The sequence below is a fragment of the Thermobia domestica genome, chromosome 1, assembly GCF_964235325.1.
Source record: "Thermobia domestica chromosome 1, izTheDome1.hap1.1, whole genome shotgun sequence".
Lineage (NCBI taxonomy): Eukaryota > Metazoa > Arthropoda > Insecta > Zygentoma > Lepismatidae > Thermobia > Thermobia domestica.
In genome coordinates this window covers 387,586,796-387,608,710 of record NC_137454.1, presented here as the reverse complement: position 1 = coordinate 387,608,710, position 21,915 = coordinate 387,586,796, and the positions used below count along the sequence as shown (strand labels likewise).

General features: G+C 34.8%; 1 protein-coding gene across 1 annotated transcript in view; it reads right to left on the bottom strand.

Moving 5' to 3' along the window:
• LOC145668370 (uncharacterized) overlaps positions 1–17,314 on the bottom strand; it is a 38,073-nt gene extending 20,759 nt beyond the window's left edge. Inside the window, exons 1-3 of the mRNA XM_081736152.1 lie at positions 16,936–17,314; positions 9,554–9,661; positions 5,991–6,113 (exon numbers count right to left, since the gene is read on the bottom strand). Of these exons, the coding sequence (XP_081592278.1) occupies positions 5,991–6,113; positions 9,554–9,659 (229 nt within the window). The 5' untranslated portion in view covers positions 9,660–9,661; positions 16,936–17,314. The remainder of the gene's footprint in view (positions 1–5,990; positions 6,114–9,553; positions 9,662–16,935) is intronic.
• Between the last annotated feature and the right edge of the window lie 4,601 nt (positions 17,315–21,915).

Genomic DNA, 21,915 nt, shown 5'->3' with positions numbered 1-21,915 from the left:
TTGCCTATTCTATGTATTTTCTTAAAAATAAGACTTTATTGGAAAAATATATAATTTATATATATATATAATATAAAGGGCTTGCAAAACCTACCTTGCAAGTACTAGCCAGTCAAAAAAATCTACTAGCCAGATCATTTTTCAGTCACAGTGTTTATACGAAGAAACAAAAATCACTTTGCAACAAAGTAAACATGTCAATACATTTTTTATTGGCATGTCTTTTACAAATATATATTAAAGGAGTGGCATCTTGTATTTATTCTTGAATTTCTTGTGGATATGCCCAGCTATATGATGACCACTGCTTTTGATTGATCAGACTTTACTCTCCAAATCTAAAAAGCACTCGCCATTGGGGAGGAGGCAAGTGGATTTTTCAAGCCCTGATAATATATAGTATATAATATAAAAATATATACATAGAATGCATGTCAAGTTTTGTTTTTATATAGAGAGTAAAAGAAGATATTAACAAATAGGCATGTTTCTACATTCTTTGAGCATGATCTAAGACTTGAATTTATTTTTTTAAAATTGTATTGAGTATTTATCTTCATGATTTCGAGTTACACTTTAGTGCCTATTTTTAAATTTTAAGTGGCTATTTGCCTGCCTATTTTCTAGGTTTTTAATGCCTTAACACCCGGTCTCTAGTGATTACTGTCCTAACGCAATCACTAGACTTGATAAGAAGTTTATATCTTTGCTTGTTACTAGGAAGACAGCTATTAACCTATTTACTAGTTTGAATGAGAACTTTGTCGAATACTTCTCTGAGAATTTATATATCAAGTTATGTGTACCAGACTCTTCATTTAGTACGACGTAAAAGAATGATACTATTGAGTTTTGCTGTGATGAAACCCTTAAATACAGTTTTAAGAATACACTCTAGAAATGGAGATAAATACACTCTTGCTTCTTTCTAGAAGTTTAGCATCTTCTTTCAGCACTGAGGTTATATAAGATGTAGAACTACAAAGCTAAGACGAATAAGAACTATCGTAATGTGTTCAATGCTCTTCCGGAATTTAGTACACCAAAATCACGTGAGGTGATACATTAGACTGCTAAAATAAAATGAACTTTTTAGTTTAATATACCACGCTTATGCTAGGCGGATAATAAATTAGAGCGAATTATAGGATAATTAGTAGAATGGACAGTAGGATGAATCGAAATGATCCCGAGGATATCCACGGATACATTTTTAAACCATAAATCCAAATAGTTTGAAATCGAACTAGGAACCTCTTGTATGAATGCTTCAATTAGACATCCAGACATAAGGGAATTTTTTTCCAATTTATGCTAGCACATCTTTCTCAGTGAAAATTTCTGCCATTTTAACGTATTAAACTAGCCTTTGGCTAGCTGGAGGCTCTGCCCTTAGTCCCCTGCGTTTCTTCAGCCTACAGCCTTGCACCTCTAAAACCCACAATTCTACCAAATTTCAAGTTTCTTTTCGTATTTAAACTACCTAAAAGATAAGATTTTGTATTCCAAGAATACATCCACTTAAATAACATGGAAATTACATCATCCTCCTTTAGACCTCTTAAAAACTAAAAATATTGACTTTTGGCAATTTTCCTGTGGGTTAGTCCCGGAAGGCTACAATCATGCCAAATTTCATCATTCTAATCCTTCTGGAAGTGTCTAAACATTTTGGAGTGTAGAAGGTGTCCCTTATTAATAACATGGGGAAGATTTTTCAGTTCCCATAAAAGAACCCCAAACTTGGATTTTTTAACTTTTAGTCATTTAATTAAGTAATGCTAACGAAAACGTACAAGCATACCGAATTTCAAGTTTGTATTCCAACTCCAAGTACCTAAAATATGAGATTATAGGTAAAAAGAAGAGGTTCAATTAAATAACATGGGGAATTTTTTCATCGGCCCTTTAGACCCTAAAAATTAAAAATATTCACTTTTGGCAATGTTACAGTCGGTTAGTCCCAAAAAGCTACAATCATGTGAAATTTAAACACTGTAGCTCTACAGGAAGGCTAAATAATTTTGGGGTGTAAAAGATATTCCATAAATAACATAGGGAGGATTTTTCAGTTCCCAATAAAACCACTCTAAAGTTGGAAATTTTTACTTTTAGTGATTACTTTAGGTAACACTTACGAAAACGTACAAGAGTACCTAATTTCAAGTTTTTATCCCAATTCCAAGTACACAAAATATGATATTATAAGTCTAAAAAGATCCATTTTTAAAACAACATGAGGAATATCTTCATCATCCCTTTTGACCCCCTGAAATCACCTTTGGCAATTTTCCTGTTAGTTCCGGAAAGCAACAATCTTTCCAAATTTCAACTCTCCATGTCAACCTGAAGTATCCCATTATTTTATGTCAGTTCATGCAGTTTTATATATACTGAGGATTAAAACATTATAGTTCATGATTGCTGGGGAATGAATATATATATATATATATATATATATATATATGATAATATATCGTTGTTTCTTTATAAATGCTATAAAATATATACAAAATATATGAAAATTTCCTATAGTCTTTTAACAATATTAATATGTAATATGTTTTATTCCTGTAACTGATAATAAAGATTGCAAATGCAGAAAGATAAAACGCAATAAAATACTAAACCTCAGATTCTAATGTTTATTACCATTACTTTTTATTATAATTACTTTTGGAATCAGTCAAATGATTGAAGTTAAAGAAGGTAAAAGCACTAAAAGACTGAAGTTTCCACACTCCCCAGTCAAGAAAATAAGCTAAACGGGGTAATATCATCCCAAGTTTCAAATTTCCACACACTGCTACATAAGAAGATAATAAATGTTCAAAGTATATGCTTCCTCTTGAAATACCTTAAGAAATGAAGTTACAGAGGGTGAAATAATAAAAAATGGAAGTTTCCACATATCTTTAAAGGAAATGATTTCAAAATTTAAAACTATACGATTACTTTTGAAATCAGTCAAGAAATTTAAGTTAAACAAGGTAAAAGCAGCAAAAGATTCAAGTTTCCACAATCCAAGTCAAGAAAATAAGCTAAACTGTGTAATATCATCCCAAGTTTCAAGTTTCCACATATCAGAAGATAATAAATTTTCAAAGAATGTGCTACCTCTTTAAATACGTTAAGAAATATAAGTTAGAGAGGGTAAAATAATAAAAAAATGGAACTTTCCACTTATTGCTAAAAAAGAACATTTCAAAATTTAAAATTATACGATTACTTTTGAAATCAGTGAAGAAATTGAAGTTTAAGGAGGTAAAAGCACGAAAGATTGAAGTTTCCTCACCTAACCATCAAGAAAATAAGCAGAATGGGGTAATATCATCCCAAGTTTCAAGTTTCCACATATTACTACATAAGGAAATAACTTTCAAAAATAAATGTTTCCTTTTGAAATCCGTCAAGAAATAAAAGTTAGAAGGGGTGAAATAATTAAAGAATTGAAGTTTCCATATATTGCTAAACAAGAAGAGAACAAAATTTAAAATTATGCGATTACTTTTAAAATCAGTCAAGAAATTTAAGGTAATGAAGGTAAAAACATCAAGAGATTGAAGTTTCCACACTCCCCCCGCGAGAAAATAAGCTAAACGGGGTAATATCATCCCAAGTTTGAAGTTTCCACGTATTGCTACATATGAAGATAACAAAATTTCAAATTATAAATTTTGTACAAAAATCCGTCAAGAGAAAGAAGTTAAGAGGAGTAAAATCATCCCAAGTTGAAAGACCTTACATGTTGATACATAACGAGATAATAAAATTTTAAACTATAAATTTCGTTTTGAAATCCGTTAAGAAAGTAAAGGTAAAAGCAATGAAATCATGAAAAGTTGAAATATTCATATATTGCTACATAAGTAGATAAAAAAAATTAAACTATAAGTTTCATATTGAATTGAGTTTATTTTAACGTCCCGTTCAGCAACGAGGCTATATGAGACGTGGAGGTACTGATTAACGTGGAATCCGAACCACATGAGCTCCCGCCGGGAATCGAACCCGGATCTCCCAAATTTCATATTGAAATCCACCCGGAATAAAGTAAAAAGTGAAAAGAAATGAAATCTTCCAATTTTACGTACCACTGTTATGCCGGTTAGGCTAAAGGAGACGGTGAGGATGAGAAATGAATGAAATGGTGGAATGAAGAAAGTGGGAGGAAACGGGAGAACCCCAAGAAAACTCACGAGCACGGTGTTTGTCCACCACAAAATCCACACGGCGCGAGCTGGGATCGAACCAGGGACCCCAAGCACCAGAGGTGAACGCTCTAACACAGAGCCGCCGCGCCCCTCGGAATAAAGGAGTTCCACCACGAACAGGGTGGAATCAATATGTTGGAAGTTTCTGTATGTTGTTACATAAGGAGATAACAACATTTCCGGCTATATCTTTCCTAAATAATTCGATTTTGACGTGTTATTGATATATTTTCTTTTATTCCTTGTCATTCCGTTGTTTTGTTTTGAAATTGATCAAGATTAAGGGGTTGAATTTACTACCTTCTCCATTCTAATAAAGTATGTTACATGATAAATTTTGTTAATATTTTCAAACTTTTATGAAACACAGTTAGTGATGAGCAAATACAAGACCTCCTAAGTGGGTCTTGGTCTTGGACTTCCACTCGAGCCTTTGGTATTTGTCTCTGTGATGCTTACAAGAGTCTTGCAAGCCTTGCTTTTAAGAAATCTTATGCTTTTCATTGGTAAATTTGACACTAGATATGAAATAAAATGAGAATTTGAATACTACATTTTACTTTAGTTACACAAGAACTTTACTAACGTGTTTTGTTAGTTTACTTTCAGTTTACCCACTGTCTTAGGTATACAATTATTTTTCGTAGGATTTCACAGAACCCAACCGTAGGCTATCGTAAATGAATCAAATGATGGCAATAGTAAATCAGACATTGAAATTCTTACCTTGTAATAATTCATAGCATAGACAAATCTTGTTGCCGAAACATCATCATCTAAAATCTCACGTAGTTAATATTTCGAGATGCCAGAAACCTCTCTCGTTAAAATCTCGCCTGGTCGAAACCCCACTGCCCAAAATATCTTCGCGGACCAAATCTCGGTGGGCCTAACTAGTATGGACGAAACCTCGTCATAACAGTATAGACGAGTGTATATATATATATATATATATATATATATATATATATATATATATATATATATATATATATATATATATATATATATATATATATAAATCATATTAACGGAGAAATTAAATGTCGACTAAAAGCAGGGAATTCGTGTTACTATTCGGTTCAAAATCTCTTGTCGTCGCGAATTCTGTCGAGGAATTTGAAGCTTAAAATACATAAAACGATAATCATGCCTGTTGTTCTGTATGGCTGCGAAACATGGTCACTTACTTTGAGGGAAGAACATAGACTGAAAGTATTTGAGAACAAGATCCTGAGACGAATATTCGGACCCAAGAGAAACCGAAATGGGGAATGGCGGAAACTTCATAACGAGGAACTACATAATTTATTTGGTTTACCCAACATTGTTAGGGTCGTCAAGTCTAGGAGGCTTAGGTGGGCGGGTCATGTAGCTAGAATGGAAGAAAGTAGAAACACTTTCAAAGTCTTGACTGGAAGACCAATCGGAAAACGACCATTAGGAAGACATAGGTGCAGATGGGAGGACAATATTAAGATGGATCTCGCAGAGATTGGAATACAAAGTAGAAACTGGATGCAGTTAGCTAAGGATAGAAGTCAGTAGAGAGCTTTTGTGAACGCGGCATTGAACCTCCGGGTTCCATAGACCATAGAGTTAGTTAGTTACTCTGCTGTATACGGAGATTTATTTTTAATTCCAGAGAGGCGAAGTTTCTTGCGAAGAATACGTCTGAATTGAGAAGACGTTCGTTATGAATATGTAAAATTGAATGATAGAAACAAGTTATTTGAGCAAAGATGAATGCTCGTGTACATTCTGTATAGTGCTTACCTTCATCTTTGAGATAATTCTGACTGTAAAGCTGGAGAAAATGAGATAAAAATTTAAGTCTTCGCTTAGATATTGGGCTCTCGAAAATTTCATCTGTTGAACTGCAGTACGAAGGATCCATACCTAGAAATATGAGAAGTTTGTTAGATATTTATATTCATTCCAAATACACACTAAACGGCGTGACAAACATCTTGGCATTTGAAAGCGGCGCTTCAAGTTCCCTTTAAATGCTGCTAGCAAATGAGAGGCAAGCGGAATTGCCACTTTTATTTTGTACACATCCACGTCTACCCTCTGCCACCTGATCGCGCTGTAGTTGGTCTGCTTAGCCATAGCCACAGCCCTTTACCACTTGGCAACGTCGCGACAGAGCTTGCGTTTTATTCGTTTAGCTGAAATGCCAAGATGTTTGTCACAGACTTTAGTTTATATTTTTATGACAAAAACAATGGATTTCGTGCAAAAATGGAAAAACTTCACAGTTTTACAATTTCATATCGTATATCTCGCTTATGATGTATGCCCTTTGTAACTTTAAAGGAACTTTTTTTTTTCTTTCGAAAAATCCGAAATTTTGTATAAAGTAAATATCGGCAGAAGAAAACGTGTGTGAAAGTTTGTAAGAACATCAGATAAACAATAATACCAACATAAAATCGTATTTTTTAAATACCATTTCGCAATTTATGTAAGCGTATTATATCTACGTACGATGAAGAAATAATGCCAATAAGATATCGCTTAGCTGTTAATGTTGCATTTTAAGTTCGCAAGATCGTACCAAACAGTGGCGGATCCAGAAGGTAAAAAATTGAATGTTATTATAAACATTCAAAACTATAAATAATACGGTATCTTAAATTGCATTTGTTACTAAAAAAAACTAGGGGTCTAGGACGCCCTGCCCGGACTAAATCTGTCAATGGTACCATAGAGTTTAAATTGCAAAGTTTGTTTAACAGTAACAATGGAAATACAGTCGGCAGCAACGCTCACACGTAAAACTACTTACTTACTAGGGATGATTCCATATCGGGACCAAGTGCCTGGGGAAAAAATATATATCATCTGAAAGCTCTTGCTATGAGAAGTACGAAACCGTTTTCAAATCATGGGCAAACCCGCAACTTGACCCTATAAGGGACCGGTTTGTTGCTGTTTATTACTCTATGTATGGCATATTCGATAGAATAAACATGAATGTTACGCATGAGCGCCTAAGGCCATCATTTTCCTTTTCGGCTCATTGCTAGAACGTGACTCGAGCAAGTGTTTGATAATATCACTTTGCATCCAGATATACCCATCTGGTCAGTGTTGCCAGCGAACTATAAATACAATGTGGAAGATGGTTTGTCTACCACTGGATGTGTATCCATGAAACGTGGGATAAACATCACTCGTCATTAGAGAAAATATACTGTAGACATATTCCTCTCCCAAGTACTCCAGTTTGTCAGTGTTGCCAACCAATTGTAAAATGAGAAGTTGTAAAGCAGGTTCCGTACGATGAGACGTTTATACACCAAGCTTGGCAGAAACATCACACGACGCTATAGCAAAAAGGCGTTGAGTGTTACTGTCTCCCAACTATACTAAGTTGTCAGTGTTATATACATCCAGTGGTACAGAAACCATCTACCACATTGTATTTATAGATCGTTGGCAACACTGACCAAATGGATGTGTCTGGGTGCAAAGTGATATTATTAAACACTTGCTCGAGTCACGTTCTACCAATGAGCTAAAAAGGAACATGATGGCTTCAGGCGCTAACGCGTAACATTCATTTGTATTCTGTCGAATATGCCATACATAGGGTCAAAAACACCAACAAACTGGCCCCTTATAGGGTCAAGTTGCGGGTTTGCCATGATTTGAAAACGGTTTCGTACTTCTCATAGCAAGAGCTTTCAGACGATATATATTTTTTCCCCAGGCACTTGGTCCCGATATGGAATCATCCCTAGTTAGTATTAGAAAATTCGAGCCATGATCATTGATAGTGTATAGTAAAATCAAATCTGAGAAAGATTAAAAGTTTCCTTGTGTGGGCTTATTCAGGTTCCTCCCACATTATCATTCCCCCAATTATTCCATTTAACATTCATTTTCCTTAATTATTCGCCTTCTTTAGCTTAAAGAACATAATCGTGGAACGTTAACTAGAATTTAGCAAAATATATGTTTTATACTTCAAAATATATACAGCACATTTATGTACAATAAAATTTTGTCTAATAACTAAAAATGTTTATGTTTGGGAGCTTTTCTGACATCTTATTATAAAACAAACACATTTTTCTGACAGGTGATACATCCAACGGATTAGTCCTTTGCGCTGAGAGATGGAATATGCCATTATGGGGTCTCGTTGCTCTATGTGAGACGTGAAGTTTGATTTCTGGTAACAAATATTCTGAATCTTTTGCAGCGTGAATTATTTTATATAAGAAAGATAAAATGTGATGAGTTCTGCTGCTTTCAAGTGATTGTAATGAATATTTGCTTAGAAGATCTTCATACTTCTCACATTTCGGATATATCCCTGTTTCTTTATATGTCAATTTATTTTTTAACGTTTTCGATTTTGTTTCGATATTTCTTACTATCATAATCCCATATGCATCTTAGACCTTACATAGGCTTTTTGAGGACATTTGGTGTTAGAAAAATCACTTCCTAATCTCACCACAAAGCCAAGGTTCCTAAAGGCCTCACCAACTTCTTTGTTGACATGAATATCAAATGAAATGTTTAACTGCACAGTGACTCCAAGGTCAGTTACATAATCCACTCTCTCAATTGGCGTTTGATTAATAGTAAACACATTTTGTACATAGGCTAGTTCATTTTCCTCCTGTATGATAACATTTTCCATTTTTTAGTATTTAGCAACAACTTGTTTGATTCACACGATTGGAAAATAATGTCGTTTTGAAAGAAAAAAAGCGTCTAATTCCGTGGGGATACTACGATAGATTTTTAGATCGTCAGTGAACAATAGTTTGTGGGAGGATGTTATTACAGGTGGTAAATCATTAACAAAAAAATATAAATAATAGAGGTCCTAAGTTCGATCCCTGAGGCACACCAGAGTTTACGACATATTCTTTAGCTTAAATATTCTTGTATCGAATGCCTTGTTAGCGTTGGCTAAGATAAGACGCTATAAGTTATTGAAGATTTTGTTTAAAAAAAAAAATGCTGAGAAGTATATCATGATTAATTACGTCAAACGCCTTGTAGAGATCTGTATAAATTACATCTATTTGTTCTCTTTTATCAATTTGATTAGCTATAAAATGTGTGAGTTGTGAGAGATGGGTTTCAGTTGATTTCTTTGGCATGAGGCCATGTTGAAAGCGAGATATTATTGGTCTTACTCGTATTTTTTTTCGTGTATAATAATCTCAAATACTTTAGATGTGGCAGATAGTAGAATTACTGGACTATAATTTTTTATTTGTTCAGTAGAACTACCTGTTTTGGGAATGGGACAGACGTCAACAATTTTCCATTTCGTAGGAAATGTAGAAAAAGCTAGGGTCTCTACTTACCTGTATCCTCTAAACCCAGAACACCAACAACTGGCCTAGTCTTCTTGATATCGAATAGTTTAAGTATGTTATTCCAAAAGGTCCTTGCATATATTTCTTCAGCCATATCTGTAAAATAGACAAAGATTACTGTTATGTCTGTTTATTAGACATTAATCTGAACTTAACCTGTTCCCTACAATGCAAAAAATTACTTTGATTGATTTGCGTACGAACGTACTGTAATTCATTTTAAACATATCAGATTCAATACGTTAGCTTTGTGCGTCCTATTCATCTCCAATAGTTCCCAAACTGGGGCTGCCTCCTGGGTCCGCGTGAAGAGCGATCAAGGGAGAAAGGTACTCACAGAAATAAATCCTGAAATTATAAATAGAACATTACTTGTAATGACTCTGTACTCTTGAGGTCAGTGGCGGATCTAGCTCGTAGCCGGTGGGGCTTAGTCCCCCCGCCCAGTTTTTTGAGTGACAAAAGCAATTTAAGCTAATATTTTTGAAAGTTTATAGTAAACTCACGATATACCTATCATAGTCTGGGTTCTGGCTGTCTTCCCCCACTTTTTACCTGCTGGACCCGCCTCTGCTTGAGGTTTAGCAAATTTTACAGACGCTATATGTTTGACTACTAAATACCACTACCCTCTTTCTACAATGCCGGTAACTATCCATTTTGAAGGTTTTGGTTAACAATAGTATTTTTTTATTATTTTACTGACAAGATTTGTTATTGTTGTTGGAGAGAGAGAGAGGAGAGGGTTCAATATGTTACAAAAATAGAGTATCTCACGGGCCTCTAAATTTAGAAAGAAGACACTTGGTGTATACATACCCCGATAAAAATAATTATAATAGTAAGGAAATGTGTGTCCCAATACTCTGGAATAATCCGCTTTTAAGGCATATTCAACGAATTTAAAATGTTCGCTACTGAATTCTCTATGTCTCTCTCTCTCTCTCTCTCTCTCTCTCTCTCTCTCTCTCTCTCTTTGTGTGTGTGTGGGGGAGGGGGGGTTATTTACGAATTTTTCAATTTTGAGTTCTCCATTTTGAGCACTATAATGATTAATTTCATGTTCTTTGAACAGCCGTTTTACACGTTGATTATAAAATTTGTCTCCTAAATCTGTTTGTATGTAAACACGGGCAACTTATTTCTATTTTAATTTTTTGTTATTGCTTTTACAATTTCAGAACCTTTCTTTGTTTTTAACGGAACACGATATGTATATCATGAAAAAATATCAATACAACATAATATATATTTTTACTATTATTATACTTTGCAATATTTTGCATATCTTCTAAATCCATTTGTAATATTTGTTGTATTCGTAAAATAACATATCGTAGAACATAAAGTAATGATATAGTATAGATCAGTGTTGTAGAACGTTTGAACGCAATTCTTAAAGAAAACATTTAGAAAAAAACTTAGTATTGGAGGAAATTATAAATGGATAGATATATTACAAGAATTGTTATAATAATAAAGTACATAGAATGATTGGTATAAATCCTGTAGAAGTTATAAAGAAAAAAATAATTATTTTTTAAAGTTCGTTCTGGCAATGCTCTTGGAGTATTTTCAACTGGTTTTATTTTATACTTTGTATCCATAAAATGGCTAAAGTGAAGGGATGCTTAAATCATTTTAAACGAATTGGCTTGAACTAAGTTTTTATCGTTACACTTTGATTGAAATATCTATCCTAGGAAGACAGCCACCTAAATGTTTCGCAAAAAAATAACAGCTGCATCGTTTGAAATTAATTTTTGAACAAAGACAGCACTTTGGTCAAGCTGAGTTTTTATCAGTTCGTGGCTCAGTGGTAGAGCGTTCACCTACGGTGCTTGAAGTCCCTGGTTCGATCCCAGCTCGCGCCGTGTGGACTTTCTGTTGGACAAACACCGTGCTCGTGGGTTTTCTCGAGTTCTCCCGTTTCCTCCCACTTTCTTCATTCCAACATTTTATTCATTTCTCATCTTCACCGTCTCCTTTAGCCTAACCGGCATAACCATGGGACGTAAAACTTAAAGATTTCATTTCATTTCATTTCAAATACGCATGTTAAGAGGGAAATGAATATAAATATACCTTTCAAATGTTTTCCATAAAATTTCTCATAAAGCAAAAACCTGTAGTTTTGTAATACATCGTATCGTATTAGCCTATATTTGAGACTCAATTTTATTCGCTTTTCTTTTATGTGTAATGAACATAATAAAAAAAAGTAAGGATCAGAATATCGTGAAGAAAGAGAGATTATACAAATTTTCAGATTGCAAACTTAACCGGGTTTTATTTATTTATTTATTTAACGGCAGAGTTAAGGCTATGTTTGCCTTTTCTTACACTCAACCAACTCAAATGTATACAAGATATACGTACTACCATTGTCGTCTAATCCATAAAAATTACAATTGCTACATTAATGCATATGTACATATACACATATATACCCCTACACACGAATATGCTCCCTTACAACCCCCTCCCCTGCCATACCCTCATCCTATTTATCATAAAAACAAGAAAACTATACATACAGCATACACAGAACGATATATGTATTCTTAAAAGTATACTACCTTACATTCCCCCCTCCCCCATACCTTCCCACAAACCTAGTATTATAGATACATACCTCAAGTTTCTGTTTACATTTGGTTGCTACTGCTCAGCTTTGTGGAAAAAAATAAACGAGATTTACAAACGAGATTTTACATACGAGATTTCACGTACTTATTAGAAACTACCACTAAATCAGTTTTAAATAACCAGATACCACGAAATGTTATATAATAACTCTTCAAGTTTGCTCCTTGATTCTTCAAATTTCCGTTTTACGTATTTTGTGTTCGTTAGTAGAATTTGCATTCGTCTTCGAATAATTAGCATGAAACAAATTTAACAATATATGAATTTATTTTGACACATAGTTCTGTTCATAAATACAAAATGAACTTTTAAGAGCATAGTAAATAAATTGAGTGAAAGTGATTTAATCAGAACTTGGCAGAACATATGATACTGTTCAAATTGTCTTATTGAAAATGACTTTTCTCTAAGAAAAAAGTAAAATTTAATATATTAACTCAGATTTATCAAACATGTATAGCGCAGCCAGCAGCTCCACTGGAACAGTCACAAAGTTTTTGAATTGAAAAAATAAATTTCATGCTAAATTTCAAAGGCGTATAGGCAGGCCTGTATTTAGGGAAGTACTTTTTCTGTGCTGGAGCAGACGGCGGCAGAATTTAGGGGGCGCCAAAATTTTTGATTTTTTTTTTTAAAGATTCATAATAAAGTAATATTTAAAACAAGCAACCCACAGAGTCTCTCGCAAACGATAGAAAATATGCTAATTACAGTAATTAGCTCTAATTACAGTAATTACTAGTTATCTAGCTTGTCTCATTATCTTTAAAAAGTCATCCTTTCCCACCCCTACTCCAAAAGCTGAGGATGAACTTACATCATGAAAACTGATATCGTTAAACTCAGCGACCTCAAAAACTATGAATTCAACACTAATATCTGTCGTTGTCGAGTATTTTTAAAATCACACCTCCTCCCTGGGGAATGGAGTATGACCTTCAAGTTGAATTGGATTAAAAGTGTCACTATTCATCTTAGCGACCCCAAAAACTATGAATTCAATTCTAATATTGGTCGTTTTCGATAATTTTTAAAATGCCAATATGTTATTCTTATGGGGACTTTGCGCTCCCATATCTCAGCTGAGGTGTGTCGAAGATACCTGGAACAGATCATTTGGATCATTCTTCTGAGAGCTTAAAACATATTAAAATTTCGTGTTCCTGTCTATTATGGTTCTCGAGTTGAAAATCGCTATAGCAGGCAACTTATTGTATTATTTATTAATATAGATGCTATTAAACCATTAATATTTCTTAACAGTTATCACCAATAATTATTGGTGTCTCACAGTGACATCCATCAATGGTCACCTACCTTCGGGCAGAACGCCACATCATAATCGTCATTAAGAGAAGTAGGCCATTTAAAATTACGTTGTAACTCTTGCAACTTGTCATACCTAAACTGCTACTCAACAAGAACTGGTATGTTTCCAAAATCAAGATTTGTTTCCTTGATTGAGACATAAGTTTGTGCGGGGGGAGGAGGGCTGAAAGTGATTTACAGCACAGGGGCGCACAATATATAAATACGGGCCTGTGTATAGGCCTAAAACAATATGGCCTAAATCCAAATTAACCCCAAGTACTGTAAAGAACTAACTAGGGTATGCCCAGATATTTCATGGTTATTTTTGAGCGAAATTAATGACAACATAATTCCAACTTCTTCTTACATCAGCGATTCGCCAATAAAAAATTACATCAGAATAATAATAATAATAATAATAATAATAATAATAATAATAATATAAATAATGATAATAAAAGGATTTGTGCGTCATCGGATTTTTGCACAGAAGGAAGTTCCTGCAGCTACTAGGCCTATAGTTTCTACACAGGTCTTCATCAAATCCAATGGGGAACGGAGCATTTTTTTATTATTATTATTCAACTTGAGGAACTCAGAGAGATCAAAATTTACTTACTTTTTTTTGGTGAAAAATTTACGGATTCAACATGTTCCGGAATGCCTTGTCTATATGCAACCAACATGACGTAACGTGTATGCAGACTTACATAACAAGTCCGGATAAAGGTGTAGATCTTTCGTTCAGATTAACGCGGGCTTACATACAAAGCTATGATAAATATCCGGCCAATGGAATGGTTGTGGGGACATTTCTTTGAAAACATTCGTCTTTCTCTTTTTATACTCAGGCTCTAAAATAAGACAGGTGCTAACAACTGGTATTAACTGTTTTACCATGTTGCAAAGGTGTTTTTGAAATTCTAGAAAAACGAGCCTTAGCATAACGTGGGGAGACATAGCCCATCCTATAGGAAGACACCTGAATCCAAAGGATATTCCTGCAAAATACACTCCTCGTCGTGAACACTACTTTACCCATGCCTTAGATCTCAAACATGATTTATAGTATAAAAATTATAAATTAATAAATGGATTGTACGAACACAGTAAAGAGCATTTATCAACGTTTTAAGATTACGAAGTCATTACACAATACACTCCAATAATAAATATGTTTTAAATATGCTTGTTATATCAAACACTTTATGGATCTCTCTGATAATTTCTAGATGAAATTAACGAAAAAAAAAAAAAGATCACCACGGCATAAATTTTATACATAAATTTGAAAAAAGGGACGAGAATATTTCCGAAAGGAGTAAAAAAAAAAAACTCTTTTCCAAGAGTCGTGACAAGACGAGACTTCATGGGCGCCAACTACGTGGATGCTTCGGGGCTCCAGCACCCACACAAATAATCTTGTGGGTACGCCGCAACCACAAGATTTAAAGTTTGGATCCGGGTTTGACTTCGTTTCCTTACGTTTAAGTCAGCATATTACCGACTAAGCTAGGGCAGCTCCAACTTAACCTTATAGTACCGGTATATTTTACTTTATCACAGCACGGCCCTATATGACAATGTTCATAAAAGATTTTAACTACAAGGAACTAAATCAAAAAAATGTGGAGACTCCTCTGAAAATACATAACACATCCTGCCATTGATATGCACCCACATAAATTTTGGATAGTCGGCGCCATTGCCTCTCAGCCATACAGAAGCCATACTTTCGAAATGCAGTAAGAGTAAAGAAACACTCAATTGATACAGTAATAAGATAAATGATTGGAGATAATCTTTCCATTTCTCTTATATAAATGTGGTAGTAATAGTTCAGAATTCTTGCACTCTGGTTTTCCGTACCTTTTTTCTTGTCTTCTGTAGTAGGCCTGTATTGTATATAAAGCATCTTTCCACTTTTAATGTTACAAGTCTTCACACTGCTTTGTATGTCAGGAGGAATTGTTCCAGTGGGTATCGCGTCAAGGTCAAACGTATGAACGGCTCTAGGCTACACCATTATTATTAACGTCACAACCCACTATACGCTGTATCTTATGTCCACCGCTACAATATTGTTTGATTCATAAATAAACTACGTGTGTTACTATTCAAAAGCAAGGAATTTTAACGTCTGGCAAGATAGCCCCCCCCCCCCACATTATAAAATTAAAACAATGACTAGGTCATTTGTTTGTACTACGTTTCTACCGTTTGTACCGAACATATTTTCGTTTGTACCATTTTCCTTATAGAGTTACTTGAGATGTCACCTGGGGTGGGGGGGACTTGGTGCCAAGATAGCCCCCCGTATCATAGCACAAAAAAATGAAACACAGCATTCGAAAGCAAATCGTTTGTACCGTTTGTACCGAAAACAGTTTTGTTTGTACCCTGATAGCTTTCGAGAAAGAGGGGATGACATTTGGGAGGGGGGAGTATTCTGAATGGTGCATTTCAATTTTTTGTGTTGTGATACGGGAGGGGATATCTTGGCGCCAAGATAGCCCCCGCCCCAAATGTTATCCCTTGTTTCTCGAAAACTATCAGGGTACAAACAAAAGTTTTTTTCGGTACAAACAGTACAAACGATTTGCTTTCGAATGGTGTATTTCAATTTTTTGTGCTGTGATACGGGGGGGAGCTATCTTGGCGCCAAGATAGCTCCTCAGTTGACCTCTCAAGTAACTCTACAAGGAAAATGGTATAAACGAAAATATTTTTGGTACAAACGGTACAAACGTAGTACAAACGAATGACCTAGTCATTGTTTCAATTTTCTAAAGTGGGGGGGGGGGGGGCTATCTTGCCATACGTGAATTTTAATGCATTTTGCTTTTGAGAAATTTTGCATGTAGCAACAAACAGTTGAGTATAACCACGCCCATATTTGCAAATGGGAGGCTGGACACTGCACAAAGAAATCACGAAATAACCAGCAAAATTACATTCACTTCCTTAGTTGCAGTTTACGACTGATAAATGATTTTAAAAAATCGAAAGGAAATTAATATTTCTCTATCCGAGTAATAGTTCAATTAGTACATCCATAGATTCATTAGAAACACACAATTACATCACCACTCAATACCGGTCACGTGTAGTAGACAAATTTTCAACCCTTTCTCAATCTATAGAAAAAATACTTATGGCTAAAACTTCCTTAATAAAAGCAGAAGAAAATATTATGTTTAGCAAAAGTATAGTTTTCCATCATGAGTTAATTCTTCTTTACTTCAAAGCATTTACACCAGTCACTTAGAATGTCTTCAAGGATGGTACGATAAAGAAATATTACGTCTCACGTATCTATATTACTATAACTACGTTATCGGAAAAATGTAATAGTTTGCAACATATTTTCAATAAGCGTTCGTTAAAATAATGAAGATAAGTGTACTTACAAGAAAGAAGCCGAATAAACTTAGAATGACAACCGGCGAATTATAAGACATCTGATGTATAGTTATGTCACATGACAGGCAATGTTGCTAAAACGTTGACTCAAAAGGGCACTATTACTACAAATACCAACTCCTTGGTCACATCTTTGTGTACAAGATGAAACCAATCTTGAATTCGGAGATCAAATCCCATTGTTTTCTGTACTATTTCGAAGCCATACAATCTCCAATGCAATTAACAGCGTAAAGTACTTGCATTGTTTAAAAAAAATAATAAAAAAACGCACAATAATTAAAGATTCACAAACGAATGATATATAACACCCACTTCACTTTAACTACAGCTTGTATAGATGAGCGGCTTGCTATCGGTAGTGTTGTAAATATTAACTTGTACATCACTGCGGAATGTCTGCAAACTAAAGGTCATGGAAAGATGTTCTGCGTTGAAGGCCATAGGGCATCAGAAAATGAAGCGAGATTGTAGATAATGGCTTCGCTATAAACTTGTTTGACTGGTCGATGCTTGTGCTGATGAAAACAAACTAATCAAAGACAGAAAAAAAGAAAGAAAAAGTAACACATATCAAAATTGCTTCGATTTTTTTTTTAAATCTTTATTAGAAGGACAAACTGAACGCAGAATACAAAAATTATCAGATTTGAAGCTGCAAATAATCATTTTAAAAATCACCAAAAACATCGCAAATTGCAAGAATGTTTTGGTGGCTATATTAGAAGTTGAAGCCCGGTCTGGCAACACTGAGAAGATCAGATGTTTACTAGAGGGCATCTTCTGCTAAAATTACATGGCGCTACACTAAAACCGGAAGAAAAGACTAATAAAGAAATAAATTTACGTTTGTGTGTAGCTTGCTAGAATAACTAATAATGTTTTTACTTAATAAGTTGTTAATTTTAATGAGAGAGGAACAAGGTTGACTAAAGTTGCTATACAAAATACAGTATAAATCAAAGGTTATTGAGCATGTTTGTCAGGTGGGCGGGTCTTGAATTCATTGACACATTAACCTGCATAAACATAAGGAAACGCACGGTTTATTATATACTTGAGTGTCTATATAAGTACGAACACTAACCTCTCCTCGCGAGCTGCAAATAGACCTGTCCAAGTTCATCTGTGACCCTTACATTTGTTTTCTCGGTTGCATGAATTTTAATGTGATAGTGAAATAAACCATCTATCCTATATGAAAATACGAAGCAGTCGCAGAAATTGAGTCAGCTCCACACTATTTCGTCTGCTCGCAGTATCAAAATGCATAAAATAATAATAAATGTATAATAATAAATGTAATAATAATAAAATAATAATAAATGTATAAATCTGCAAAATGCATAAAATAATAATAAGAATTCTCCAAGCATTACATTTTTCTATCCGTTTCTACTATGAAAAAAAAAACTAGCTACAAAGAACTTATTTCTCCTCATAGGCAAGCAGATATAATCAGAGTCGTACCTAGAGATTTCGGCGCCCTGGGCGAAGTACAATTCGGCAGCCCTACACTCACTTTACCAACCTTTTTCCTTTTTTTGTTTCACATATAAGAGAAGCATCTTTTGTTGTTACACTATGCAGAATTTTTATCCAACTACTTGGACAGACCATCAATGCCGTTCCGTGGAAAAGCAGCGCCCGGAGCAAGAGTATACAACGGAGCCCCCGTACATATGACTAAGATTCACAGACCAGCCGTGAAGCGCCATCATGGTTCAAATTTCAAAAATGAACCCTGCTTTTCCTTGATTTTGTACACTTTTTATTACTTTTTTCCTTCCATTTTTATATATGTTCACATACATTTTCATGGACCACTAACACTTTCTAAGCAGGAAGAGGACTTAAATATATAGTAATTTGCAATGTACTTTTTCCTTTCCTTCTTTTTTCATTTTCCCACCCGAATTTTGCGCCCCTTGCTCTCCTCACGGGCACAGCCCGGCACGGAATATGTAATTAGAAGAAAATGAACGAATATGATAGTATACACAAATGTATTCGTTTGTGGCACACTTTTGTGTACAAAATAAATATAAATGGAACAACGTTTGATAGCAGGACAAAAATATTTTAAAAAAAACTTTAAGAAAATATTCAACCGCATTACTTGCGGCAAACAAGAGAGAAGTGAGTATGAGTAACAGTCCTTACAATCCTACCTCCCCCCCTCATCCCGGCCCCTTCCTCTTGATAATTTCCCATACACGTCTTGGAATGGATTTCACCAAGGAAGCTGTTATCTCTGGTATAATATTCATCCATTCGTCCAGCAATACGCCTTTAGATAATTTCTTCTGGAGATTTTGTGTTTGAGGCTCATTTCTTTGACATTTTTGATAGGATTAATGTCAGTTGATTGTGGAAGGTCTAAAGCTAGTGGGACATGTTGTATAATATCGAGAGGGTACAAGTTAGTGTGCGTGTTTCGGGTCATTGTCTTGGGTGAAGATATTTTTTCCAGTATGACTCATAGAATTAACGCTGACGCGTAGATACCTCTTTCGATGCAACATCTACGATCCACCATAGCATTAATCCTTCATATCCAAATCCCCAACAACATTATCACTATTACAGCGCCATACAATTATAGATTCTCCCCTATATTTTGGGGAGAACGGAGGCGCAGTGGTAAAGTGCTTACCTCTGGTGCGTGGAGTCCCTGCTTTGATTCTCAGTCAAGTATGTCTGTGATGGGCAACATGGTGTCCGTGGATTTTCTCTGGTACTCCTGTTTCCTCCCATATTTTCATTCTACCAATTATTCCATCATCAATAGTTTGCGTTAAGAGTCTTCATCCCGGCGAAATTAAAATACCGCTAATTTTACCGTAAATATGTGATATCTTCAAATAGATAAAAGATAATCGAAATGTGGAACAAGAGCGTCCTAAACAATATCATTTCACATGAGATACCGTTATCACGACTCATTTGTCTGCTTTTGATTTCGAGCCATTTTGAAAATCGGCATTTATTTTCGCGTTTCTAAACAGCTGAAAACGGAAAGCCACTAGGTGACTTGTGATAACGGTACCTCACGCAAAATAATATTGTCTAGGGCGCTCTTGTTCCATATTTCAATTATCTTTTATCTATTTGAAGATATCACATAATTACTGTAAAATTAGCGGTATTTTGATTTCGCCAAGATGAAGAATCTTAATCATCGTCTTCCTTAGCTTAAGGTGCATAACTGTATGACTTAAACTGTAATATTTTATTCTATTTTTTCCATCACGTTTCGTAATAGCTGTGAGATATATTTCAAGGAACTGTGAGTAGTTTAGAATTTTTTCTGTCGGAATACACTAACGTGCCAATATTACCTGAACGAATTAAGTTTACTTTCTTCAGTGAATACAACATTCCTTTTGAACCAATAATTATAATTTTGTTGTTCCTCCAGTAGTGAAATAGGTTCATTTTGCTTGTCTTTCTTACATAAGGCTTGTGCCGGGGTGTACGGCCATAGTGCCTGGGGTAATGAAGTACATTTTGATTCGTTTGTGCACATACAGTATAATCTTCCCTACTTCTAATGGTACTTCGTATTTTATTTTTGGGTCTGTTAATTATGGATTGTTGTTCACCTTTCGTACAATAATACGTTTTTCTGTAGGAGTCAGAAAGGACAAACTGTCCTTCGACCCTTATTTTTGACTAAATTGGTTTTCTTAAATCTATACTAGCTGAACCTGCGCTCTCTACACGGTGCCTCGTTCACATATGAGCATGAATCTCCTTGTCATCCCCACATCTGTACATGTCTCTTTACTGAAACAAGTTAAAGACGTCTTCATAAAATTCGGCAACGGCTATCATAAGGGGGAATTTTTTTTCAATATCTCGCACTGTTTACAAGATTTGAGCCTACTTCCGGTTGGAGTTTCTAATCCATATATGATCAGAGTTTTCTTTCTTCTTGCATGCAGTATGTAATAAGGAAATACATTACATACACAATTAATTACAATGTCAGTTATATATAGTGTTCATTGGGAAGAACACTTCAAACAATTAAGATTCATCTTAGAGTGCAGAAATGGTTATCCTTCGTTTTTCATTATCATTTGGCTATGAAACAAACCCCTGAGAGGTATGCAACCCCTGTATACAACTATACTGTGTTGTAATGTATACCTCATAGGATATGATGCTATACTTTTTTAAAATATCAACACTTCCAGTCTACCACTAAAAAAATGTAACAAAGAAATAACGGCCATGTTTTTATAAATATTCAATTAGAACTGGACAACCTACACAAAATTTGGAATCGGCCAGTGAAAACGGCAAGTTTCAAGCTCTTGTGGCTTTTGAGATCTCATTGTCGAAAGGTTTGGAGACAAACATATAAACATTTCTTTGGAGACAAACATATAAACTTTGCATTTTAATATACAGATGTTATGTCCTACAACACTATGTTAATGGACGGCGGCAGTATTTCTCCAATTTCCTTCAAAGATTTCCTTTTTAATAGCAGCGTACTCCTATTTTTCGCTCTTCTTCCGTTGTTTCGTTACTTTTTCGTCCTATTGCCACGATATGCAGTTCCACAATGTTACGTGACTATACAACACATATGGGTTCATACTAATCACAGCACATGTGAGCTCACTACTGTATATAAATAATCCCTGTTCGGGCTAGGCATTTTATGAAGATAAAGGAGGAATTCTGAATAGTGTCCTGTAAGATATCCTAAAGCAGGCAAGTTACGGAAGCGTTAGAGCAACTTATCCCGAACAAGAACGTTCCTAATTCGAGTCGCTGAACTAGGATATCAAAATGATGCGCTATGAACAAATAAGATAAAGTTTCATTAATAGAAAATTAGTATAGTCCAATTCTCCATACTTAGCATACGAATAATCTCGATGTTATTCATAGTAGATCGACACCTGACTCCGGGACGAAATAATACGTGTATAGAATATAAACAAATTATT